The sequence below is a fragment of the Prunus persica genome, chromosome G6, assembly GCF_000346465.2.
Source record: "Prunus persica cultivar Lovell chromosome G6, Prunus_persica_NCBIv2, whole genome shotgun sequence".
Taxonomy (NCBI): domain Eukaryota; kingdom Viridiplantae; phylum Streptophyta; class Magnoliopsida; order Rosales; family Rosaceae; genus Prunus; species Prunus persica.
In genome coordinates, this window is record NC_034014.1 from 5,376,558 (window position 1) to 5,402,016 (window position 25,459).

Below are 25,459 nucleotides of genomic sequence, written 5' to 3' on the forward strand. Positions count from 1 at the left end.
TTATATACACATTATATAATATATGATATATATTTATATATAATATATATATATATATATAGAGAGAGAGAGAGAGAGAGAGAGACAGAGACAGAGACAGAGACATATTAATTTGTAGTTATTCTTGCGGCCGGACATTTAAATAAGAACCGGCTTCGTATGCGTCCATGGAGAAAAAAAAAATATTCTCGGGAAAGTTAGGTTAGAAAAAGAAAAACGCAAGAAGAAAAGTTCCTTTTTCTTTCGGAACAAACAATCACTATCCGACACAAATTCTTCCAAAATATCGCGAGAAGACGAGAGAGAGGACAAGAACAAATGGAAAACATGCACGTTAAGATGGGATCAGATCAAATGGTTTCGCTGTAGTAAACCACGTGAAGAGATGCATCAAAGTTCGTCCAAATCAGAAATAAAGAGATCCCTTTTTGCCTAAGCCAGATTTTATTGTGGTTATTTTAACGGCTGACCTCTGTGCTTCCTTGAGGAAAAAAAAGTGACCCCACTCTCTCCCAGTTATAGTAGAGCAACATAAGAGAGAGAGAGAGAGAGAGAGAGAGAGAGAGAGAGATAGATGTTGATGTGTTGAGAGGTGTATATTTGCTGCATTGGATCCTTCGCCGAAGTAGTGTTTTGAAAGCTTCCCAAATTCTCTCTCTGTTTCTCTCTTTCTCTCTTTCTCTTTCCTTCTTTCTTTCTGTGTATGTTTTCTTGAGGGGGGCTAGAATCCAAAGAAGCTGATAGAAAAGGTGCATGGAGATTTGGAGATAATATTCCTGGTTCATCAATCCCATTTAAAAACCCGTGTTGCCTTGTATTTTTTCCCTTTGTTTTGTTGGTGGTTCTCTTTTTCCAAATCTCATTCATTCTGTCATTGAATTAAAACCCTTTTTATGTACACGTACACCTTCTCCAAGTCAATTCCATTAATCATGGATGGCGAGACAAATATTAGCCCTCCTCCAAATTCTCAAATGTTGGTTTCTCAGAAAAATCATGGCCCTCTGAGCTCCATGGACTTCAATTTCTTGGTGAGACCCACGTTGGATTTCCATCGCCGCGAGTGCCAAACGTCACGTTGCAAAGACAAAGAAGAAGATGGAGGCCAATTACAAAGCTCAGAAGAGAAGCAAGAAGACAACTTCGACATGTTCGTTTCGTCTTTGAAGGTCCAAATTCCATCGGCAGGAGAATTCTGCAGGCTCCTCCAGCAAGACGATAATGTTGATGGCGTTCTGGATGATGAAGGGTTGAAGACTCCTACATCTTTGGATCACAAAATCACAATGAACCTCCAGTGTCCACCTGCGCCAAGAAAACCCAAGTCACTTCCGCTAAAGAAGCGAAAAGGAGCAGGCCACCCCAGAATTGTACTGCATCTATCGAGCGAGATCGAATCGCTGTTTCCTCCGGTGGATGATCTTCTTGCAGATGTTCATGTCGGTGGTAAGATTAAGAAGAAACTTAGAGTGTAGGAGGCTAAAAAAGCAAGGCATATGGTGATCAGCTTGATCTCTGAATATGTGGAACCAAATTTACATTTTATACCAATTACTGGAATATTTGGTGATCAATGTTATAGCGGTGTACTCTTCTCCATGTTGATGTGTAGTGTTCAGGTTTCTCAGTTGATCTCATCAAATTCATCTTCTTAATTAATTTCCTTTTTTTTTCCTTTTTTTGGGACAATGGGAAATTGGCCCAGATCTGAATCAGATTATGTAACTTCTGTAATTTATCAAGGATGAATTTTGCATAGGGTTCCATTCCATTAATAATGCATTGTTTTTACCAGAGGTGAGCAAACCCATGTGGTATATTCCTCCATAGACGACATGACAGAAAATTATCAAATAACAGCTAGCAATAATAATCAAAGAGTGCTAGTACTTCTACTACTACATATATGATCTCTCTCTCTCTCTCTCTCTCTCTCTCTGAGAATTCAAGGAGGCCTTGATTGGCCCCTACCTTCTCTTAATGTTGGGTCTCTTTTGCAGCTCCCACCACCAGTACATCAGCCTTTTACTTGACAACCAATTGAATATGTCCAAAAATTATTGCACCCTGCAACCAGAATGCATTCTCCAACTATCACTTCCATCCAACTAATTCTTCCATTTCCCTCCCAAAACCCCAAATGGATAATGGGTTGAATGGTTGGTAGCAAGATAAGCTCTGTTTGTAGTGTGTGTGTTTGCGTTTTCAAATTTTTATTATTTCAATAAATATGTATAGACCACGAGGAATTTTGGTTTGATGCATATATACTTTCTTTTGTCATTTTTCTGTTGGTTTTGGAATATTTTAGATATAAGTTCAAAGTAGAAGGTTTATTGAAACTTGAAACCAACTCTAAAATAATCCAACTCTCGCTTGTTGATGAATTTGAGAGATCTACTCAATCCTTGATTCTTCTTAAAAGATGGAAATTCTGCTACTAGTTGAACTAATTTATATATGTTGAGGGTTTGATCCACAATTTCTAACAAGTTGACCTTTAATTACATATTGGACAGAATTGTCGTATTTGAGCTAGAGACGGGTTGGAGATCTTTCTCCCAAAATTTGTGTCTGGTTACAAGGATTAAAAAATGATTAGTCTAATTAATTCATGTTTGCATAAAGAACACAAAGAAGCAATGCGGTCCACTTGGTGGATTTGGAAGATCAACATACCCAAGGACATGTTTTACATCCATGATTATAATTAAGCTTGTCCATCGGTGTTGGCTTTTTACGATAATCATTCCAAGCTCTCACACTTACAATTCTAATAAGAGGTAATTTTAATTATTGTTTTCGCTCCTATTTTGGATGATGATAGATTAGGCCGGACGTATTTTTTATTAAATCTTTTTTTGGTTTTTTTGTTTCGTCCGCCTTGTGACCCAAAAAATATGAACAATATGAAAGCAAAATTGTGGCAAACATATTGATGTTTATGTGTACTGACTTCCTGCAGAGAGGTACCCTACCGACACCTCTCTCTCTTTCCCTGTTTTGTTTTTTCTTTTTGAAATTGAAATTAAGAAGAAATATGCCTGATGAAATATGAAAAATATCAATTCGTGCAGGTGTTAAGGAAGTCAGTTCAGTACGTATATAATTGGAATTTGGATGTTATATCTGTTTTTTTGGGAGTCGGAATTATATGGGAACTTTCCTTGTATGTAAGTAACTCGTATATATTTACACACACACACACAACAACAAAATTTACTTTGTGTCTTCCTGTATAGGGCCAAACCAATTGACTATGAGACTGAGGTGTCTGAGTTTCAGTAGGTTAGGATTTGGTGGTACCGTTGCTGCATGCAGGTACAAAAAGCCAGCCATATCCATCTACCACATCAGCTTAGCTACATGTCAAATTGAATGATCATGGGCCGACTGGTTTCCTGCAGCAACTTGCAGTGCCCTCTTGCAATATATATAGCCACAAACGTGATAAATGCAGTTTTGCTAGCTAGCTAATGATGTAAGAGAAATTAACTTGCATTCATCCCGTCTTTCTCTATCACCTTTAATATGTGAGGAGAGAGATAAGGAGAGAACAGGTAGGTTTAATCCGGGTGTATGCAAGTTTCCATATTTCATCGCTCTCTATCATTTTTTTTTACGTCACTTATCACGTAATGAGATAGATAAGTAAAGACTTGTAGGTATTCAATATATGTAAGTTTTTTTTCTTAACTAGGGTAAGGTGGTCTATAATTGCAGTGAGTGATGTAACACAATGATTGAAGAACCCCTCCCATACCCAAAACAAAACACGAAAAAGAAAAGAAGTTATTACTTAATAAGGAATAATTTAAAGAAAATATCAAGACAAGATTGTCAACTCGAGCTCTATCAATTTTGTGGTTTTGCATGCTCATAGACATCTGATCACTTCATTTTGAACTTGCATCTTGCGAAGGCTTCGAACATGTATTTTGAGACATTAATATATTTTCTTTTCTATATTTGCTTACAATGAGAATATTTGAGCTTAGGTTCTGCCCCTTTTCCATTCTATAAAATGTCATTTGAGTTAGAGCATCCTTTTTCGTACGGATGGAGCTAGGCTATGTTTGTTTTGGGTGTTTTCATTATACGCTTGGACTTCGGGGAGGTTATGATCGCTTCAAGCCTATATGTGACTATACTCATTTTCCAACATTAGAAACGGAATGCCATGATAGTAAATAAGTAACAGGTCAAACGAGATGAATATTCAAAATTGTGAAAGAAAATGATTATAACTCAAAATAAACAATATCAAACATGCACTAAAAGATGTTTGATATAAATAAGTCTCAATTTAATTGTAATTGGGTGCATATTTTGTGAATAAAGAAAATAATTTTAAAGTTCATGGAGAATGGTCAAACTATTTAGTCTAATATCCAGAAGATAAGAGCATTTTTCTTGAAATGTGCTCTTCCCCTTGGTTTTAGGAGTCGTTAATACAGTTGAAGATCCACCATCCAACTTCAAAATGAAGTGCCAAAAGTTTTCAAGTAAGCCCAGACTAGTTGTCGTTAAATGGGCTAAACTTCTGCAGCCACAAGGAAGCAACTTGTCTTATACAAAAACAACCTCAAAAAACTGGGCTTTGGTTGAATAAGATCTCTGGTTTGGGGTTTTAAGGGTCAAAGCAAGCATGCACCTGCTCTTTTTAAAAGCCCTGTCTCGTCAATCATACTTTACAGGAAAATTATGGAGCGATTTGCGATTATGGGTCCTTGTGATGGGAAGATGCTACAATTAGGGGATGTGGGTGGTTGAGGTGGTTGAGTGAGGGGTTGAATCCGTAAACTATATTCTGATTTGCATTTTAGTCAATGAAATCAATTATGTAGTCCTCTTAAACTCTATTATGAGTGGCATTTTAGTTATTTTCCGTCATTTGTGTCGATTTGAGCATCTATTTGAGGGGTAAAATGGTCAATATTGGTCTCTTTTATTCCTTCATCGATCTAACTAGTTTTCCTCCAAACGCACAGTTTACCTTTAAAGATCATTATCATTTGTGCTCAAAATTTAGAGACCAAAATGCAAATCGAGCTCTATTTCAAAAACATTTGATATAATTGATGTTAGAGGTTGATAAATGCTCTTGCTGTGAACAGCTGGATCATGGAATAGAATACTAACACCTGGTGAACGTTTTTACCCCCACAAAAGGAGGAGATATGGAAAAAGCAACAGGTCATATTGTGTGGGCCCAGTTAGTAACAGTTTGGGCTTGGCCCCACGACAAAAGGGACTTGTGGGCCAAGAGAAGAGAAACACTCAATGGCAGTATGCGACCGTTGATCCAGCAAAATAAAAGTTTCTCTTTTTAAAAATTAATATGCACCAATTGATCTCGTCCAAAAAATAAAAATAAAAAATGCACCAATTGATCTCTACGATCTTGAATAATCATATGTCAGTATATTTAACGATTAAATTATAGACCATATGTCTCATATAATCTTTCAAAGATGCAAATAATACAATCAATAATGCTGTCAATGCGATTCAAACGATTTTATTTTCTTCAAACTATTTTTAACCATCATAATTTATTATATTTGAAGATAACATAGAGTCATGTATTGGCGACTTTATCATTATTTCTTTAATATAAGTGATATTGGGAAGATGGAATCAAATCTAAGACCTCACATGCATAAATAAATGCTCTTAACCACTTGAACTACAAACCTTTTGTATGTATTAACGTTATTGTAAATTTACATGAATGATAACACATGTACTTAGCATAACGCTCTCTATTTCAAATTTGAAGTTTATGTATTAATAATTGGATAACAAATAATTTATGGGGCTTCGTGAGAGGCCGAATTAGTGAAGAACACTGCAATGAAGAGTTTGTTAATGTTCTTTTGTTATAAGAACACTGTTTCACTCCTTACATGTAGGGCTTCATTCCTACTCCTTGGCAACTATGAACGTATGCATAAACAATTGATTAAAAATACAACAACAAAGAATATATATACACTAGTCAAATTGTAGTTTATTTGTAAAGCGAAATGACTCCTTACATATAAGGAGTCAAGTATTTTCCGTATTCCAATAGCAATACAGAGAGGGAAAATGCAACTGTTTATTGTATTAATCTATTTGTAGGGAAGGGTGATGGGGTATGTACTTATATCATTTTATAGAGCAGCTTCTGAACCTTTCTTGGATTTATGCTTTTGTTTAGTCTTGATTTTCATTTTCTTAGTACAAAATGATTCTGTTTTCTCTTTCTAGTCAACACTCAACAAAACCCAAGAAAAGCAGAGAAACAGTGCTAACAAATGATTACCCCTCTTACTTTGGATCTCCTCCTTCTTGCTATTTACTCTCTCTCTCTCTCTCTCTCTCTCTCTCTCTCTCTCTCCTTCTAATGTACAGGTGATGTTCTTAATCTCCTGTGCATAGAGATGACCTCTATATAGAGTTACCCAATTACTTTCACCTCAGTCATCTCTGAGTCACTGCAAGTCCTTTGTGCTTATCTACGATGCCAATTAAGGAAATGACAGTTTCATTTACCTGAGGTGACCTCATTGAACTTCACCAAAGCCAAATCAGTCACAGGAGCAGCACAAGTGCTTTTGGCCCCTGTCAAGCATGGCTCAACAGGTACTGCTTTGTCTTCTATCTCATTCTCCTTGGATTTTGCCCCTCTGGGTTCAACACTAGCTCTGATTCATTTGTTTTTCTTACTAAATTTCTATGGCCGGTGGATATGTTTATTATTTGCTATAATGTTTCTAGCTCTGTGGGTCTATTCTTATCACATTGCTCAGTCATGTTGATTTTGTCATTTTTTTGTTGGAGGCTTATGCATAATTGATGATTTTCCTGACTGATATGACTGTAGGAGGAAGGCTGGCCTCTGGGTTTGCAGCCAATGCATGTGAGAGTTGGGTTGGCTCAAAACAATGAGTTTTCCGGTTCAGTGTCATTCAACACTTTACTCACTGGTTCTCCAACTTCCTCTACAGATTCCTCTTCAGATCTAGACACAGAGGTCAGTATAAATTACAGATATTTTAGGTATAAGTTTTCTCATATATACTAGTCTTGTCTTTGATAGTTCATTTGGGATTTTGTAGTGAAACAGGTCATACACATAGGCACAGGATTAATTAGTTTGTGTGCATCTGTATATTATATGTATATTTGGTCTGAAAATGATTGGTATATACTATTTGCAGTACCTTCTGTTTTGTTTCTTTCAGCTTGTTTTCTTCATGGACAAAATATGCTTGAATGAAAGCTGTTTTTTTTAATCATTTCTTTTGGCAGATTTTGAAAAAGAAAAGAATTGATAATTGATTTTGAAATTGAAATAGAACTGAAAATGCCATTTAATTTGTCTGTTTGTTGTAATAGTAACCTCTCCTAATGACTTGAAATTTAGGCTGTTCCTACACTTTCAGTAAGGACTGTAAGTTAAAATTGACCCCTGAACAGTAACTATTAGCATCAGTCAGAATTGGCTCTGAATGAATGGTCTTATTGATGACATAGTGGCAAGACTATTGCAATTTGTATGGTAGTTTTATGAAATAAAAATAGTACATATGTACAGTTGTTCACTATATACTATAAAAAATGCCCTCAAATGGTCTGCTCAGCTGCAAACTTAACAATTCTAAGTGTTTGATGTCAGTTTAATCTTGAGAATTCGTGTTAATTTCTAGAACAAATTGGTGAAAGAGAGTGTGCTGATATGTTTACATGTTAATTTCTTTGCTGGGTTGCAGTCCACAGGGTCTTTTTTCCATGACAGGAGCATTACACTGGGGAGCCTTATTGGAATCAATAACATTCTAGAGCTATCAAGAAGATCACTGAGGGGAAGAAAAACTGATCAGGTCTGTAAAGACAGGAAGAGCAACAACTCCACCAAGTTCAGATTGTGTTTTTTCTCTCTATGTTCCAGGGACAGTACAGATGGTGAGAATGTGAACAAAAACAACCATCCTCCATCTCTTGGTCACTTCCTTGCAGTGGAGAGAAGAGCAGCCAATGAAAATTATAGAGAAAACCCACCAATTTATGGACCAGATGATGAGGTTGCTTTAGCTGATCATCAGCCTGCTACACAACCCAACTCACTGTTTGTTGATGGTCAAGTTGCTCCTCCTCAATCTAGTCCATGGCTTGGTTCAGACCATGTTGACCAGAGAAAACCAGTTCTGTTTTCATGTATGTGTGGTGGGCAACTCTCCCAGTGACCAAAGAATATATTCATGTTTCTCTCTGTTTTTTTTTGGGGTGTCTTAATCAGAATTTCATGTTATTGGAAGACATAAAGAGGTCAATTGACAATTCCAGTGCAGCCATTGCAGTTTAAGCAAAATGTATCACATTAAGCAAATTTTCATACCAGTAGCTAGCATTTGGGTTAATAAATCTCCTTCTGTGATATGTGTGTTAGTATAAAGATGCAAACGTTCATGATTCCAAAAGGATGGTGACAAAGATCCACGCCTGCTGGGGCCAAACTCTGCTGGTATCCTAGGTACCATACCCTACCTATTGACTATATGGCTCGAGATTAGGGGAACAAGAAACTTTTTGTGTATACTATTCAATCTTTCCCAAATTTACCACCAATAGGATCTCTCCTTCCACACTTGTAGAGAGCATCTTCAATACTTTTATGCTAGCGCAAATGGCTCAAAATTATCGTAGGGTTGAAAAGGGTGCTAAATTATTGGCATTTCAAAGAGGTTATCATGTCCTTCTCTTGTAAAATTATAAAAAAAATATTTAAAAAAAAAGTGCATGATGACATTTTGGAGTGTTAATAACAGTTTCTAAATAAAAAAAGTACTCGTTTGTGGATTCAACATTCTCTAGTTTACCTACAAAATAGAGACGTGTACATGTGGTATATTTGATACTTTAAGGGAAGTATTATTTGAGCACCCTTATATCACTTTCGCAACCAGAAGCGCAAAAGTGTAAAAACATGAAAGGTGTGCGAAAGTGTAAGAGCATGGAAGGCGTGCTCATTTTTTCAGGGCGTATTCGATAACCCTGATAATTACTCCTACTTTAACCACAATTCAATCAAATGTAATACTCAATTCATTCTACATCAATGTAAACCGAGGATTGCTACTTCAAATGTGACACATCCTTCTACGTACACGTAAACTCCTAAGAAGAAATACCTAAAGATAGACTCACTTGTTTGGGAATCTAAAAGGGACCCGCATGGATAAGTGGAAAAAAACACTTGAAGCAAAGCAAGTCAATAGCAATGTCTACATCAGTTGAGAAGAGACCTTTATACCGTCCTTACATGCATAATTTGTGAGCATCATGCAACTGACATATGGAGAAAAAACCAACCATATGGGCCATACCAATCTGGTACTCGGTTATTTATATCCAAGGAAAAAGGCTGGGCAATCTAACCCCACACAGTTAAGTGGGCCTTTGCTTATCTCTTGGCTTTTCACACACTCACAAGCCTAACTTGTATTCTTATGAGTCGACATCTTGTCAGGTAGTGTTTCCCTGTTGACCCACCCAACTGTCCTTGTTGGTGATCAAGCTGACTTGTCCACATTCATAATTTGATTTTGGAATCATACGACCAGTAAACGGACACAATCACATGAAATCCATCGGCCAAGGACTTTTATTATTTATTTGTAATTTTTGTATCACATCATCCTATTTGTATACACAAACAAACTACAGAAAAATAATTTAAAATTTCCAGCAAAAACAATAAATTTAATATTACATTTCTCACAAGGAAAGAGAAGTGCTTTGATTAGGGTCAAAAGCACAACATATCCTTGACTCTTTCCAAGGGTCTTTTTGTGACTGTCTTTCTAGGTAGAGCAGCCATTCAAGAATGTTGAATTCTACCTTTGAACAAGAAAAAAATTTCTTCCACTTCTTTGTCTTTTCATTTTTCTTTTTCCTTCCCAATTCAGATATCTAACAGACTCTCAAATCACCAACTAATAAGATCCTTGGATCTCAAATTTAACATGACCAACATACTAACCCAACCAATGCCTGCAACTCACTTCTTTGCTTATTTCCCAAAACTACATACCAAATGGATTTTTATCTGTACATACCAAATGGGTCAACCACCAACAGCAGCCTCTTGGATTTTTCTCTCTCACTTACATGAAAGAAAATCCTCAAATCACACATAGATTCTTTTTCTGGTTGCCAAATGCCTCCAAGCATCAAGGCTTGTCAACCCATTCATTCTCAGCAAGAATCCTTCCTGAGCCACGGACACCCATCTTTCCAAAAGAACCCAATGCCGATAACCCCTTGAAACTGCTGCTGCCCTCACTGAAGTTTCGGGACCTCCTTGCCTTTCTTAGCTTGGAGGAATTGTTATCTCCGGTGTCATGATCAGCATCATCATAAGTTTTAATCTTTGCAACTACCAGATGGCCAATGGTGCTTCGACAGAACGGGCAAACTGGTGGTGTTACACACAATGTTGTTGGGTTAGGCTTGTTATGGCAGCAGAGAGCTAGAGTGCATTGTGCACACATTTGGTGGCCGCAATTCTGGACTTCAATTGTGCACACCTGCTCAAAGCATATGCAGCATAGATCTAAATCGCTTTCCTGCAATAAAACAATGTCCAAATGAATACTTTGGTCCCATGCATTAAACAATATGATAAATATGAGTATACAGTTCACATGACCGCTGAAAACATGTCTCCTTCTGACCTGCTCAATTCTAAAACGTTAAGAAAAATTGACTGAGGCACAGCCTACACTCGTAAAGATGCAATTATGCAGCCACATCAAAATCCAATGCCTTTACTTGGGGACCGGAGCCAAGGAAAGCATACCAAGCAAAGACAAAATAGTACAGTGTCTAAAGTTAGGATTCAGAGAACTATTATTGAGACTCATGGTCCAAATCACAGGTATGGGAAATAAAGCTCATGAGTTTGAACATTTTCAGTCAGTTTGGATTCTGGGGATCAGAAACAAAAAATTTAAATTTAGAGAGCAAGATGATTTTTCTGCCAAAAAAAAAAAGAGCAAGGTAATTCAAAAACATTTTAAAATTTTCTGTCTGAACTATTCAACCAAGTTCATTGATTCCCTCTTTAGGAAACATTAAAAGGAGAATCCAGCATCATGTCAATTATGATTAGAAACTAGCCCCCACACATATATGACTCTGTGAGACGGGACACCATCTTTTGAGTAGTTATAAATTAGTGATTATTTTGTATTGTCTTAGACAAGTAGGAAAATAAAATACTACACTGGGTCGGTAGATGCAAATCAAATTCTTTTTTATAATAGAGTAGTATTGAGAAAGTTCAGTAAATTATAGACACCTGGATGGATGAAAGTGGGTGAAACCCATTATAAGCTCCTACTTTATATAATAGGATATACATCTAACTTAAATATGAAGAAAGAGAGGAGGGTAGGAAATTACCACAGACAGATTGTCATCCATCCCAACATCAGAGTGTGATGGAGATGGAAGAGAATAAGCAGTTCCTTTCAAGATGTTCTTCTCCCTCTCCCTGTTTGCCTCCATTAAGGCCTGTTCTAGCAGAGCTTTTGCCTCCTGATTAAGCTCACTAATAAACTTCAGAGGTGCTGGCCACACAAGAGGCTCAGCTGATGAAGGATTTAGCATTGCTGCACAAGCTCCATGTTTGTGTTTCAAAGCAACTATATATGGTATTCTCCTGCATATACACAAGCATATATCATATAATAAGCTCAAGTGGAGTTTCTAAAGTAAAGTCAAGGGATATGATAATCAGTTCAGGTTCTCTTGAACAAAATTAAATAAATATATAAGGCACACCATTCATTCACATGAACATTGAACAGCTCTACTGGCATCATCAAAAAATTTCAAAACATGCATAATAAGAATTTGTTGCATAAGTGTTAACACAATGGATGATATTTGGATATGTGAAACAAAATGATTATTACGTGAGACGACATAAACATAGCTTACACAAAGGGGATCCATTTATGTTATAAAATTTGGTTATCAAATATAGAAGGCAACGAAAGTATACTCAAACATAGAAGGAAAATAAATCATACCCGGATGAATCTCTTTGAATACGATCTGCACCCCATGCCAACAATGCACGTATGCAATCCAGAGATCCCCCTCTAGCAGCCAAATGAAGTGGAGTGCTCGCAGGACAGCTGTAAACAAAAATTTATCAATCTACAGAACGAAATCAACGCCGTAGATGAATCAGGATTAAGAAATTTAGTAGAATTCATACCAATATCCACCAGTTGCAGCACAAACAAGAGCTCCGTTGTCTAACAGAATATGTACACATTCAGGCCTACTTCGACGGGCTGCCAAATGCAATGGTGTTGCTCCCCGGCCATCTCTAATATTCACAAATCGTGAAAATCCCCTGATACTCAGTCCAATATATCATGTTATCAATAAGTATTTAGCCCCATCAATCAAAGAGAAGACGAAATCACTCGGTAGAGCAAAAAGGAGACCAACCATGAAACAGCAACAGGACTTGAATGAGCAGAAGAAATAATAGCTTGAAGGCAATCAGAATGACCATAGTAAGCAGCATAATGCAAGCAGGTTCGTCCATGAAGGGAATCAAACATTAAGACCTGACAAAATAACCGACATTAATTTCATAGTTCATATTTCGAAAAGAAAATTTGCAAATCTAAAATAAACAAAAAGTTGGGATATTAATATACATTTGCTCCGGCTTCAAGAAGCTTTTCTACGCACGAGATCTTGCCATGCATTGCAGCCAACATAAGTGGAGTCTGAACCATTTCCAATCAACAAGACAAGAAGACAATTAGAAGAAGCAAAAACAGAACACCAAAGATCAAACATTTCCCAATCAATAAACTTACACATTCATAGCCAAAAAGTAATTAAATTTACCTGCTTGTGCCGATTCAACGCATCTGGATTAACAGATCGTTCTAAGAGCATAGAAAGAATCTGCCAATCAGACCCAAAAAAGAAAAAAATCATCAAAAATCCAACATTCAAAAACAACAAAAAGATTCCACAAAACAAAAAACTGAATTCCCTCCAAGAAACAAAAACCCATTTGCCCCAAATCCAAAAAAAAAAACTTGAAACAATCAATGAAATTCCAATGAAACAAAAGAACCCACCTCGATCTGGCCATTAGCAGCAGCAATATGAAGAGCAGAGTGGCGGTCATAGACAGTCGAGTGGCGCAAGAGAGTTGGCTCTCTCTCTAGCAAAGCTTCCACGGTGTCCAATTCCCCAAACTGCACGGCACGGAAGAGCCCATGTTCATCACTCTGTCTGCAACTCAGCCCCTGACCCATCTCTCCCTCTCTCTCTGTCTCTCTCTCTCTCTCTGTGTTTCTCTCTCTGTTTCTCTCTCTGACCCAATTAATGAGTCAATGGACGCCCTTCATTCACCTCTATGTTGAGCCACCTTCAGCAGAAGGCAGAAGGTGGTGGCTTCCATCGCTCTCCGAATAAAAAGGTTTACATTTATGTATTTCCAAGTCCAGAGAGAGAGAAAGAGAGACCATTGAAGTTTGGAGCTGCCCCAAGGCGAGAGTGGGAGCTGACCGAGTCAGTGTTCGGGCAGTCACTGGGACTGACTACGGGCAGCAGTCAGATATTTCTGGGACAGTTAGATAGATTAGATTCCTAAACTGTACAATGGGCCAACCAGCCTTGAACACCCCAAGTTCAATCCGACGGTGGGCCTTCAGAAACAAATAACAGCCGTTGTTTTTTTGACTTGATGGTCTCTGGCCGTTAGATCGGTATGCTAAGCTGAAATTAGGGACGTAATTTGATGTTAATTTTGTTTTGTTTATTACGAAAGTTGTTTACCGCGTTTGACTGACTATTATGTTTATTTTGGGTACCAGCAAAATTGACACTGTCTAAAATCATCACTGCAAAGACTGCGTCGTTTTCGCCTTCACATAAAAATATGGTGTGGTTTTATTTTTTATTTTTCAAAGTCAAATTAAAATATGGAATAAGAGCTTGCATGCATCTTACATGTAAGGAATTATTGTTTGTTTAGGATTAAGTGCTTCATGCCTATTAGAAATACGATCCACAATATATTATATTTAATAATAAAAGAGGAAAAGGAGATTCGAACTTGAAAACTATCGGTTTCGCCCCCTTTGTTAAAAACTTTTAATCATAATGGTGCCCACATCAAGAGGGGAGTTGGTAGCTTGTATGTTTTCTTTAATGGAGTTTGAGTTAATATTAGAAAATGGAAGGAGCAAATGCATTGATAATCACAATATACATTTGGTAGAACCAAACAAATTTGATGGGTGTGACAAGAACGTTCATCCACTCTTTTTTAATACAATCAATGAATCTTTACAATAACATGGGTCCATAGATTAATTTGTGAAGGAAAGTATAGAATAAGGTCTTTTTGCTTTCTTATTGCCTTCCTTGGGATCAAGTTCTTTTTTTTTTTAAATCTTTCTGTGCAAGTTCTATATTTAATTGGTTTATTGTAAACAGAGAAAAAATCTCTGCAAAAAAAAACTTATATATAATAGAGGTAACATTGTTTTGTTATTTTAAGTCAATAACACAATGACACGTTGAAAAGTTACATAAGAGTTTCTATCTTGGCTGGGGGGTTAATTTTTATTTTTGGGAATTAATTATAAAAAAGGTTTTTCTTTTTCCTGTGTTTGGTAAAAAAATGCAAAGGATACTTAATGATTCTCAGCATATATGATCGGGCTCTAGAAGAAGCAATCTCCTCGTCCACCAAGCATCTGGTACTTGCTTTTGTTGAAGAATCACATGACTTATGATGTCCAAGCCAAAGCAAAGAATAGGCTCAACCGCTATTTTTAATGGCTTCTTTCTTTTTCTTTTCCTGTTTATAGTGTAGAAGCATTAGTTTGCTTATGGAACTTAATTACTTCAAATTCACTTAAACAAAGACATTGGCATAATAATCGTGTTTTAGTGGAGCCATCAACATGATGACATTGTTATCCATTTGCACAACTAAACAAATCGTGTAGTTGAATCTCAATTTGAGCCGTAGTTGTACATTAGGCTAAGGTAGTGTGTTCGTCCATTTACACATGGATTAAAATATCTGAATAAACTAGAGTAATTTATAATATCGCTTTATTTAAATTAAAAAAATTTCAATTTAGAGTCGATTGGGCTGTCTATATTTGAAACAAGGAAGAAGTTGTTGCTATTCTTTTCTTATATCTGTAATTTATTTATTCAGCTACCAAACACATGCTTGTATCCAATCCAAATTTGCTCTTGATGTTGGTGTTCATGTGGGTTTCTCTGCATCGTTTCTCTAGAAATGAGAGCAAGGGTGGTGTTACTGCATCGTTTTCGGGAAAGCAAGTGATATTGCACTCAAAAAATTGCTTGACAATGCTCCTCAACAGTGTATCTGTACACCCTTCAAAAAAGAATAGTGTACTCTGTACGTGTTTGTTTTATTATTTAACATTGTGTACTTTTATTTTTTAATTTGACCCACTAAAAAAAAAAACACTTCGAATGTACAAGATGATTAGCTAAATGCACTATTAGTGTCTAATAGCACAACTAACACCAATAAATATGGTTATTAGCTAATGTCCGTGAATTTGTAGTGACCGTAAGGAAAAAGCATAATTTCATATGAATTTGAGTCAACAATAGTAATAAAGAAATATAAATAAAGATCTTTGACTATGTCATGAGTAATAATAATTCACATGTATTAAGGGAAGAACACTCATCTTATTTAAGTACCAAAAAATTCGATGACTAATTGGATAACACAATTATACACAAACCTAAGAGCAACAGTTTCCAGAGTTTCACACCCGAAACCCTACTGTATATATAGAACATAGGTCAAAGAACGAGGCTGAAACCCTACTCCAAATCTCAGCATCAAAACGCGGATTAGTTAAACAATTTATTTTGTTTAAGGATTAATTCTTTGAGTTTGAATGGCTACTTCCTCTCCGTTCCCACCCACCCACCTATCATCAAGCAAAGACAGACTGGTTTTTTATTTTGTTGAATGAATTTTCTACTTCAGGCTTCATACTTTCACTTTTCACGATCTTGTCGGCACCAGAGCTTTATAATTGCCTCAATGAAAACTATATACTCATAGCAAGGACAAGGAGGGCCACACATATTATATTTTGAGGCTTGTATAAGTTTTTGGAATGAAAGCGAGGCATTTCTGTCAAATTAAAGAGCTATATAATATCTCATATAATAAATATTTGGGTTTTTTTTTTCTTTCTCTTTCTGTTGCTCTTTCATTTTCATTTTGATGTTGATTGTTTTTTTTGGATCAGAATCTCAGGTTAACATGGACCGTACAAGTGTAGTGTTGCTTGTAGGAGGCAAGATGTCGGTAATCCTATTTTATTAAGGTAATAGAGCAGATAATATTGATCTATCCAAGGTTTGGTAGGAGCATCCTTAGTTGGTTTAAATTATTAATAAATAAATAAAGATGATTGGGCGTCAATGCGCAGTGAGCACAGTTAATTACCAACAATGTCACATGATTATAGTAAAGCGTACTTATAATGTTCTTAATTATGGGGACAGTCTCATGGTAATTGGCAAGGGCTCACAGTTAACCAAAAACCTGAAAAGTACTAGTACAAGCTTGTTTTGAGAGCATTATCTCCTGACCTCTTCGACTTTTTCCTAAACGATGAAAAAATGAAGTTGACAGAGTTTGTAATTTGGTCATGTTTAAAAGCGTTGAATTTCATATTGATGAAATTGAAACCCTATAACCCATTTCGATAATGATACTGACTTGCAGGGAGTAAAATGTAGGGAATCCTAATTTCAACATAGACTCCCTCTCATAAAAGCAATCCATTTGAAATTGGGCTACCATCACTTTTGGTTATATGCCCCTTATGCTTTTGAGATTGCTTATTCTCCCAACAATATGAATATACCCCATGCAAAACCAAAAGCAAATTCCCACATAAGTTAACCAATTGTTGAAAGCAATTCCCTCTTATCTCATTTTAGTATACTAAGTGCCAACACCTAACTCCTCCTTTCCTTCGAAGTTGGATATTTTTAGCCAAAAGCCATCACTAGAATTAAGGATCGAATGATGCATGCCTAGTGGTGGAGCATCTGTCTACCGATGACCACGAGAAAACAGTCATGTTTTTTGTCTATCATCCACTTAAATATTAAAATACAATTCGTAATTATCTGAATTTGAAAATAAATATCCCATTATTGGTCATCACCATTGAAGCTTCCTTCAATTTTGAAAGGGACTTGCAAAGAGAATTTATAAGGTCAGAAGGGTACGTGTACATTGGTTGTTATTTGGTAGCCAACTTGGATGAAGATATTTATTTAGCCGCAAATCAGGATTTTTTAACTTAATTAATTATATTTTTAGATGACATTTCTTTTTTTGGGTGGGTGGAAGAAGGACATTTCGAGAAGTCTCTAATGCTTTCGTCTTTCTTTCCTCACCAGAAGGCCCAAAGCCTTTCCCACTTGCATTGCACGACAGCAAATCGGATTGCTCCCAAATTTAGCTAAGCTTTTTGCATGGTCAGCCCAATTTAGCAAAAGCTTACGTCTCCCTCCAAATCATGAAGTTTTTGTTTGTTGCTGTTTGGGTTTTGCTGGTGTTAAGAGCATAATTAACATGTCGATGACTAGCTAATCATATTTTATTAATTAACTTAAGTTTTACGATTGATTCTTCATCAATCAACGACTAAGAATCATTCATTTACACGCAAATGACTAACATTAATAGCGTGAATGACTAACCCTAAAATGTTTGTAATCATAGTATTGAATGTCTTTGTCAACATGTTTTGAAAATACCAACTACGTTGTCAAGCTTTCTTTCGGGATTCATTTTTCAAGATGGTTTCTTCAAGCAATAGTTTTCTCACAGGGGTAGACAATGCACTTGAAAGTGATTTTTAACTTGTTAACGTCTAATTCGTCTACTTATTTTCGTATTAGTTAGCGTATGATTTATTGAATTTGTAATACGCATTTGAGAAGTAATATTCTTTTATCAAATTTACGTTGTCACATATATTTATATTGTTAGATTGTGAATTCAAACTGCACTTTGAGATAAAATCGATATAATCAACGGTCTGCCACAATTGAAAGATTAGTCCTAAATGATGAAGATAGAACACCAAGAACATTATTTTTTATGAAAGAAAAATTCTATTTTCTTGATTTCTTTGTTAGAGAATGGAACAAGTAAGAGTAAGGTCAAATATGATATGCAAGTTGGAAAGCTGATGTGGTTGTAACTTGTACTTGTCATTGATATTTTGGAATTAGATTCCGTAAAATATAAACATCCATGTTAAAGATTCATTGGTCAAGAATATACCAACCATTAAAATATTTTGTTGGGATCCAATCAATTGTTAAATATAAGTCCCTGAGAAAACCAAGTTGTGTGTTAGAATGGGAAAGAAAGATAACGTAGAAGTAGCGATCAGTCCAATTTAGAATGGACCCTCTTACATATCTGGGTCAACAATTGAACATCGTCTAGATAAGTTGGCTTCCATTTTTTCTACATTTTGTTGTATAAGAAATTGATGGTGGACTCTAAACAAAACCCAAAACGGTCTTTTTCTGTTTATATTTTTTATGATAATGAGAGGAAAAATCAGCTATAGAAATTGCTAGTGGTCAAAGTCATTGGAGATCTGTTTGATGATTGAAATATATAGTTCTGATCTCTTGGACTATAGGGGTCTAAGAGATTTGTGATCACTCATTGTTGCATGTAAATTCAACGGTTCATTCACTCTTGCACTCCTTTTAAAAATTTTTTTTTGAACTATTGGATTAATATCCAACGGTGGGTGACCACAATCTCTTGGACTTCTGTAGTCCAAGAAATCGGGACTGTTGAAATATAATACAAATGTGTGACAAAAAATATATAAACCATGAGATTCTGGAGCATTATGAAATGTCGGAAACAACAAATGAAAAATTGAGATTATTATGAACGATAATTTACATTGTTTCCTTATGCTAAAGAAATGCAAGCAATTGTATCGCTAATTCTAAAAAATAAATGCAAGGAATAAGTGATTAAAAACAAACAAATTAAGGACTATTGAACATGAAAAATCTGACGTTGCTTTGTCATAAGCCCAGGTCCTCTTTTGTAAAACCATTAATGAGATCAAATCCCTCCATCACTGGGCCTCTTTTGGAAACCCATTAAACATCCCAGGTCACAAGAATTATCCTGAAAATTTCTCAATAAAGCCAAGAAATGCTTCAATTCAGCCATTTCGTTCATATTAATTAAACCCTAAACCCCTAAACTTTATAAGGATAGTTTCGAATTTCTAGTTTGCTCCAATATCTCAAACTTATTAAGGTTTGTTTTGCGTTTCTAATAAATCTACCATTCAACAAATGTGTGTCTATCAACTTGATATTCTACAAATATATGAAGTTCATCATCATGCAAATGTGATTATAGAATAAGCAATAGATGTTGCATGATATATCAGTAAAATTTACTTTCTGGAATTCAGACATTTTATTTGCTTGGCTTCGTGAGGTGTGAGAACCATGCTATTCAAAGTTGGCTAAATTATACTTTTGTTCCGTATGTTTAGGTTTAATTCCACTTCTATCCTTACAATTCTAATTGCAGCAATATAATTAGCTAACGTTTTAGAGGTGGTCTAACTTCTCATTTGCCACATTGATCGATGAAAATAATTAAAAGATTAACAAGTTCAACTATTAGACGAATTGTCATCTACAAGGGTTACACGAATTGTCAAGCTATTTACCTTTCCTGATATGGTTAACAAATCACAAATGATACACATATATAGGCTGCAAATTTGCCTGAACCAAGACATGTATGTCCATGAAGAGGAGCCATTTCAATGCTATGTCAACTACTAGAATGGTCACTAACTTCTAAACAAAATCGGTGCTAGACAAAGTATTTCCGTCGATCAACATGCTTGTCCTGTTGCTCCAAATACTGGAATATACAGGAAGCAATAAGTGGAGAATGGTTTTTGCATGAATGGTATGCAAACAACTATGCAAGGCTTCTGGGATAGGCATTGACACTACTATGCTCTTAATGCTAGAAACTCCTCCACATTCTGTAGAATGCCTTTGTCATACGGATTCCTGAACCTAATATTCGCAAAGCTTTGCCCTGGACGGACGAAAGATCAGATATATATCATGGATATAATCATATAGATTTGTGACAAATATGAATATCCAGAATTGGTGCTGCGACTTGCACTTACCTGGCTGGGGTTGAACAAGTAGTTGGAACTCTGGATACTTCTTCCATTTTATCTAGAAAATAAATAACCAAAAATTAAATATTCAGAAGGGTCACTATTTCGAACCGGACAAGGGTCAGACATTGTGAATATGGGCACGATATATGTTAATACTTCCAGTTTCTCAAACACACAGACGAACGAACATACAGACACCACAACCACATCAACCCATTCTTTTTTCTTTTACCATCAGAATCCGTTTATGATTGAGGAACTTACCCACTCATCAGTTCTGATGTTGACGCATACACAATATATATGCCATATCACAAACACCACCTACTCATACACCAATGGGGATAATTAGATTTCATAAGAAGCTAGCTAATTACTAATATATCATTTAGAAAGCAGCAGAACTTATGTATTAGCATTAGTGATACATACCTGCCATACCAGTTGGAGAATCATGAACAGAATTGTGCTAACAGCTAAATTTTCAGAAAGAGTAGGCTACACAATTGATTTAGAAAAGCAGTGTAAGTTGCAAAGGCATAGATAACTAATGCTGTAAGTAATTTTATACTGAAGTGTGACAGAAAGCCACATTGTTGAATTAAAAATTTGTTTAAGTTGCAGGGTTCAATGACCTACCTCCATGCTGGGTCTATCTAAGATCCCGGATTTGGCAGCAACTGAGCAAATAGTGTAGGGATCCAAAAATGAGTAATAGAATGTAAAACAAAGTAATTTTGGAAAGACATTGAACAGGAAAACACAAGATTGTCTGTAAATTGGGATCAGAATCAGTAACAACAAGAGTGCTAGCTTACAAAGCGATGCGCATACTAAATAAGAAGCTTCAGTAGAGATAAACCCAAACAGAAGAATTAGGAAAAGGAGATGATTGTTTTGGCCTGTACAACAATGGCAACAATAATATCATCAACTACTAGGGAGTAAAATACAACCAACATGAAAATCAGTTGCAGGCCAACTTAAAAGGAAATTACATAGGATATAAGTTTTTCTAACTAGCTAGCTTGAACTTTAAATACAACTTACATGGAGAATACTAGTAGACAAAGAATGTCCCTTACCTATACAATTCCCAAAAGCAGGACAATGGTGGTCAAGACCCTTTATGTATGCCTTGCAGGTTCTGCAATATCGTACCCTCGTCCCCAAACCAGAACCCTGAGAAAGACAAAGTACATGACCAGCATCCAGATTACAATACGTATGATACCACAGCAGTTGTATTCTTTAAAGGAAACTGTTCTATTATAATACAATCTACCGGACTATATTATCGACTCTCAATCTTTACCACAGATTCAAATAACAAACAGCTTATCATCATGGGTTCAAGTTTGACATATTACATATGACAACATAAGATGTTACACTGTCTGGTAATAAAACATTTCCCAATCTGTAATGCTCAAGAAATGGAGAGAATGAAAACTATTACTTCAGTTGATTCATGACATGGAAGCTCCAACTCCTGCACCAATAATAAGATTATTAGCTGAGTCTCCCATTTGTTTCAGCATAAAATAGTTCTGCGAAAAGAGAAAATTTTTCCTCAAAATTATGTTTCCGTAAATAAATTTAAAAATGGAACCCCAGTTGAAAATTTCCAACCTCATCATGATTATCAACTTGAGAAACTGAACTATTCAAAGGTTGGTCTGAAGAGGCAGACCCATTTGTTACAATGCCAGGGTCACTTGTAAGTATACTGCCAATAGCAACCCACTTGTCACTGTTAGAATTTGTCAGTTCAAATTGAGTTGGAGACCAAATTAGCAAAGTGTAGCTTATATTATAACAACCTATAGAGACCAATGACGAGGAACACAACCTCACCGCTGAAAACGGCGTCGTTTAGTAGTGGCACAGCTGCAGCAGGCACATAGATTATTGTTCAATCAAGTTTGTTCAACACCCAAAATCTTCAATTAATTACTGAATTAAATCAAGCTGACCTTGTCTGATAACAGAGACGTAAAAGCCCCAAATAAAGAGAATGTTGAAGAAAACGAAAGCCGGAGCTGAAGCACGGACTTGAAGAAGCCTCCTTCTGCACCATCCACCAAAACCCAGAAACAGCAGAAGCAGTAGAGCTGAGAACGCCAGTTGGGTGAGAAAGGATGAGGCAGAGAAGAAGCGGGGGACCAAAGTGAGGACCAATTGAGTGAGGAAGACGAAGATACAGGACACTATGCAACGACCAATTGACTTGGACTGAGACAAGTGCTTTCTTTGATCTTGTGTTTCAACCATAGTTTTTCAAATTCGTTCCAGCAAAGCTATGCTTGGATGTGAAATGGAGTTTGAACAAGGAAATAAACAGAGAAGATAAACAACCTCTCCGTGTAGCTGTAACCATGCATCACGTCAAGAAATTACTCCTCTATGGAGCCAACAAGCGTTCAGATTACAATTTTGAATTAGTGGTTTTTCAAAAAGCATTTTAATTTGTATATATGAATTTTTTAAATATTTTTGGTTTACGTGGAAAACTTAGGGTAAAAAATAGTTTATCCGCACGGCTATTCTTTTTGACATGGGGCGTCGAATCGCTAGTTGGGCGCTAGGCGCGTGGCGCGTCCTCTTTGTTTTTTTGAAAAAATAGTACGTATAGCCGCATGGCTATACGCGGAATTTTTTATTTTAAAAACAGTATAGCCGCGCGGCTTTACCCTTTAAATTGCATACAGTTAAGCATATAGCCGCACGGCTATACTTGTTTGACACGTCCGCTAATTGGGCACTAGGCGCTGGGCGGGTCCTTTTTTCTTCGCAAAATAGCTCCTTATATGTAGTATAGCTTGACGGCTATTTTTTGTTATTAAAAAAATTTTGTTTTTTCCCCGATTTTTGTTTATCGATAGTTTAGAGCATTATCCATTACTGTTAGACCACGCGGCTATACTTGGGATTTTTTTTTAAAAAAAAAGAGAGTATAGTCGCATGGCTTTACTGGAAGTCGGAAAATTATGCTTATGATGATAAGTCTTGAGAAAAACAATAATTAGAATATCTTTCTCTAGTGAAAAGAGCAAAACCTATAATGAATTTGGCATTGAATGAACAAAATATGAAGAACAAATATGGTAGACGAAAAGAGGAATGTGTGACATTATTTTGGATTTTATGATTATACTTTAATTTTCACATTTTATTTAAGGAGCTTCACTATTATGCTAAATATAAGGGCCCAAACTATAGAACGACTCCTATAACAAAATCCTTATGTGAAATAAACTTTAGAAATACACCCAAAATTCATTTACAACATAAACAAGTTTGGAACTTCTTATAAATGACAAACATGACATCGCATTTGTTAAAACAAGCTCAATCCAACACCTATTAGGCTGTTGTAGAGTTAATTTTCACATTTTATTTGAAGAGCTTCACTATTATGCTCAAAATAGGGGCCCAAAATATAGAACGACTCCCATAACAAAACCCATATATGAAATAAACTTTAGAAACGCATCTAAAATTCATTTATTATAAATAAACTTGGACTTCCTATAAATGACAAACTGGCCATCGCATTTGTTAAAACAAGCCTAATCCAACTCACCCAAAAAAAAAAAAAAACCAAAAATAATACAAAGAAGCCCACCTCATTATGATTGTTAATACGCATTTTGCGACTGTTAATGCACTTTTTATAACTATAAATACACTTTATATGCATGTTAATATCTTCTTCTTTTTTTAATGTATGTTAATACACATTTTACGTCTGCTAATACATTTTTTTTTATGACTATTAATACACATTCTATAACTGTTAATACACTTTATATGCAAGTTAATATATTTTTTAATGAATTTTCATACATATTCTAAGTGGGCCCTTTAATTCATTTTCTTCCCTTCCCAAACCCAACTAGAGCAGCTTTTACCATTCAGAGTATTTAAAATGAAATTACATGGCTCAGTATAGTTTGTTTCTTCAAAGTTGGTTCATAAAGTGTCAAACAAAGTATTTAAGGTTTTTTCAAGGATGAGCAAAATGTGAAATGAAAAGGAGGCATAAATAGAGAAACACAAATTCAAAAGTTACGAATTAACCAATGCTACAAATAGATAGAACCTACATGAAATCACAAGTTATTCTTAGCAACAAGCACACGCATGGTCATAGGCCTCAATAAGAAGCTTTGCACTACCTAGATGTCCTCATGCAGCCTCATTATTTGCATAAAACACCAAAGGAAATAGATAAAATACAAAAAACTTTAATTGCTATAGAATAATCAAATGTTACACAAATAATTTAACATACATTGAGAAGAAGCCGACAGTCAGTGTCCAACAACTGCAGAAGCAGCTTGTGACTATAGAAATGCAAGTAAACATGCATCTAGTTCTGAATCGTACTTTGAAGATCTACTGAGGGGAGCTTTTAAGTTTCTATTTTCTAAAAGCATAGCCACACCAAAGATTTGTTTACATATACAAGACTAATTAGAGCATGGAAGTCGATTTTTTCAGCACCGTGATGCTAAAACGGGAATAAAGGTATTTTATTTGATTAATTAAATTTAAAAAATGTACAGACGTTTTAGTTTTGAGTTTCTTTTTAGTTTGTTTATAAAGATTAAATGATTGTGAGTTTCTTAATTAGTAAAAATAAAACGGGACATACTTATCAATCTAATTTATAGTTTACTCCAATATCTCAAACTTATTAAAAGTTTGTTCTCGATTTTTAATGAAACCATCATTAACCATGTCAACTTAATACTCTGCAAATATATACAAATATATTAAGTTCATTGTCATGCAAATGTGACTACAGAAAAAGCAATGTATGTTGCATGATATGAAAATATAAATTTCCTTATTGGAGAATTGGGTAAGAGCCAGAAAACATACTTTTGCCATGGAAATAACGAATTGGATATCTGAAATAATCAAAACAGAGGTAGAGCCAGAAAAAAAATAAAAAAAATAAATAAAAACATAAAAAAATTTAGAATGGGCCAAACCATATTAATTTCTGGACCACCATGTAAATGAGCTGTGGGCTGGAAATCATCATGGGCTAATTTAAATGTTATTTTTTTATTATAGAAAATAGCAAAATAGACGAGCGCTTTTTTTCCAAAAGAAAT

General features: G+C 35.6%; 4 protein-coding genes across 6 annotated transcripts; 2 read left to right on the forward strand and 2 right to left on the reverse strand.

Moving 5' to 3' along the window:
- On the forward strand, nucleotides 448-1,766 carry LOC18775151. Its single transcript, XM_007207133.2, has one exon. The coding sequence runs from the start codon at nucleotides 894-896 to the stop codon at nucleotides 1,473-1,475; it is 582 nt and encodes a 193-aa protein (XP_007207195.2). The 5' UTR covers nucleotides 448-893; the 3' UTR covers nucleotides 1,476-1,766.
- Nucleotides 6,181-8,388, forward strand: LOC18774107 (uncharacterized protein At3g17950). The gene is made up of 3 exons (XM_007208564.2): nucleotides 6,181-6,630; nucleotides 6,872-7,021; nucleotides 7,761-8,388. The coding sequence occupies exons 1-3, from the start codon at nucleotides 6,619-6,621 to the stop codon at nucleotides 8,232-8,234; spliced, it is 636 nt and encodes a 211-aa protein (XP_007208626.1). The 5' UTR covers nucleotides 6,181-6,618; the 3' UTR covers nucleotides 8,235-8,388.
- On the reverse strand, nucleotides 9,628-13,547 carry LOC18775503 (putative E3 ubiquitin-protein ligase XBAT31). Its single transcript, XM_007207397.2, has 8 exons — nucleotides 13,167-13,547; nucleotides 12,928-12,987; nucleotides 12,732-12,803; nucleotides 12,517-12,638; nucleotides 12,278-12,418; nucleotides 12,087-12,194; nucleotides 11,455-11,713; nucleotides 9,628-10,616 (listed from the first exon to the last, which is right to left on the reverse strand). The coding sequence occupies exons 1-8, from the start codon at nucleotides 13,344-13,346 to the stop codon at nucleotides 10,221-10,223; spliced, it is 1,338 nt and encodes a 445-aa protein (XP_007207459.1). The 5' UTR covers nucleotides 13,347-13,547; the 3' UTR covers nucleotides 9,628-10,220.
- On the reverse strand, nucleotides 19,777-22,752 carry LOC18774350 (probable protein S-acyltransferase 3). Of its 3 annotated transcripts, XM_020567584.1 has the most exons (11): nucleotides 22,307-22,752; nucleotides 22,154-22,220; nucleotides 21,963-22,059; nucleotides 21,790-21,822; nucleotides 21,416-21,512; nucleotides 21,149-21,232; nucleotides 20,970-21,010; nucleotides 20,763-20,828; nucleotides 20,595-20,654; nucleotides 20,334-20,385; nucleotides 19,777-20,236 (listed from the first exon to the last, which is right to left on the reverse strand). In XM_020567584.1, exons 1-11 carry the CDS (start codon nucleotides 22,602-22,604, stop codon nucleotides 20,148-20,150), a joined length of 984 nt encoding a protein of 327 aa, XP_020423173.1. In that variant the 5' UTR covers nucleotides 22,605-22,752; the 3' UTR covers nucleotides 19,777-20,147. The 3 variants fall into 3 exon arrangements, with proteins under 3 accessions (XP_020423173.1, XP_020423174.1, XP_007206004.2); XM_020567585.1 differs by lacking the exon at nucleotides 21,149-21,232; XM_007205942.2 differs by having other exon boundaries at nucleotides 20,970-21,232.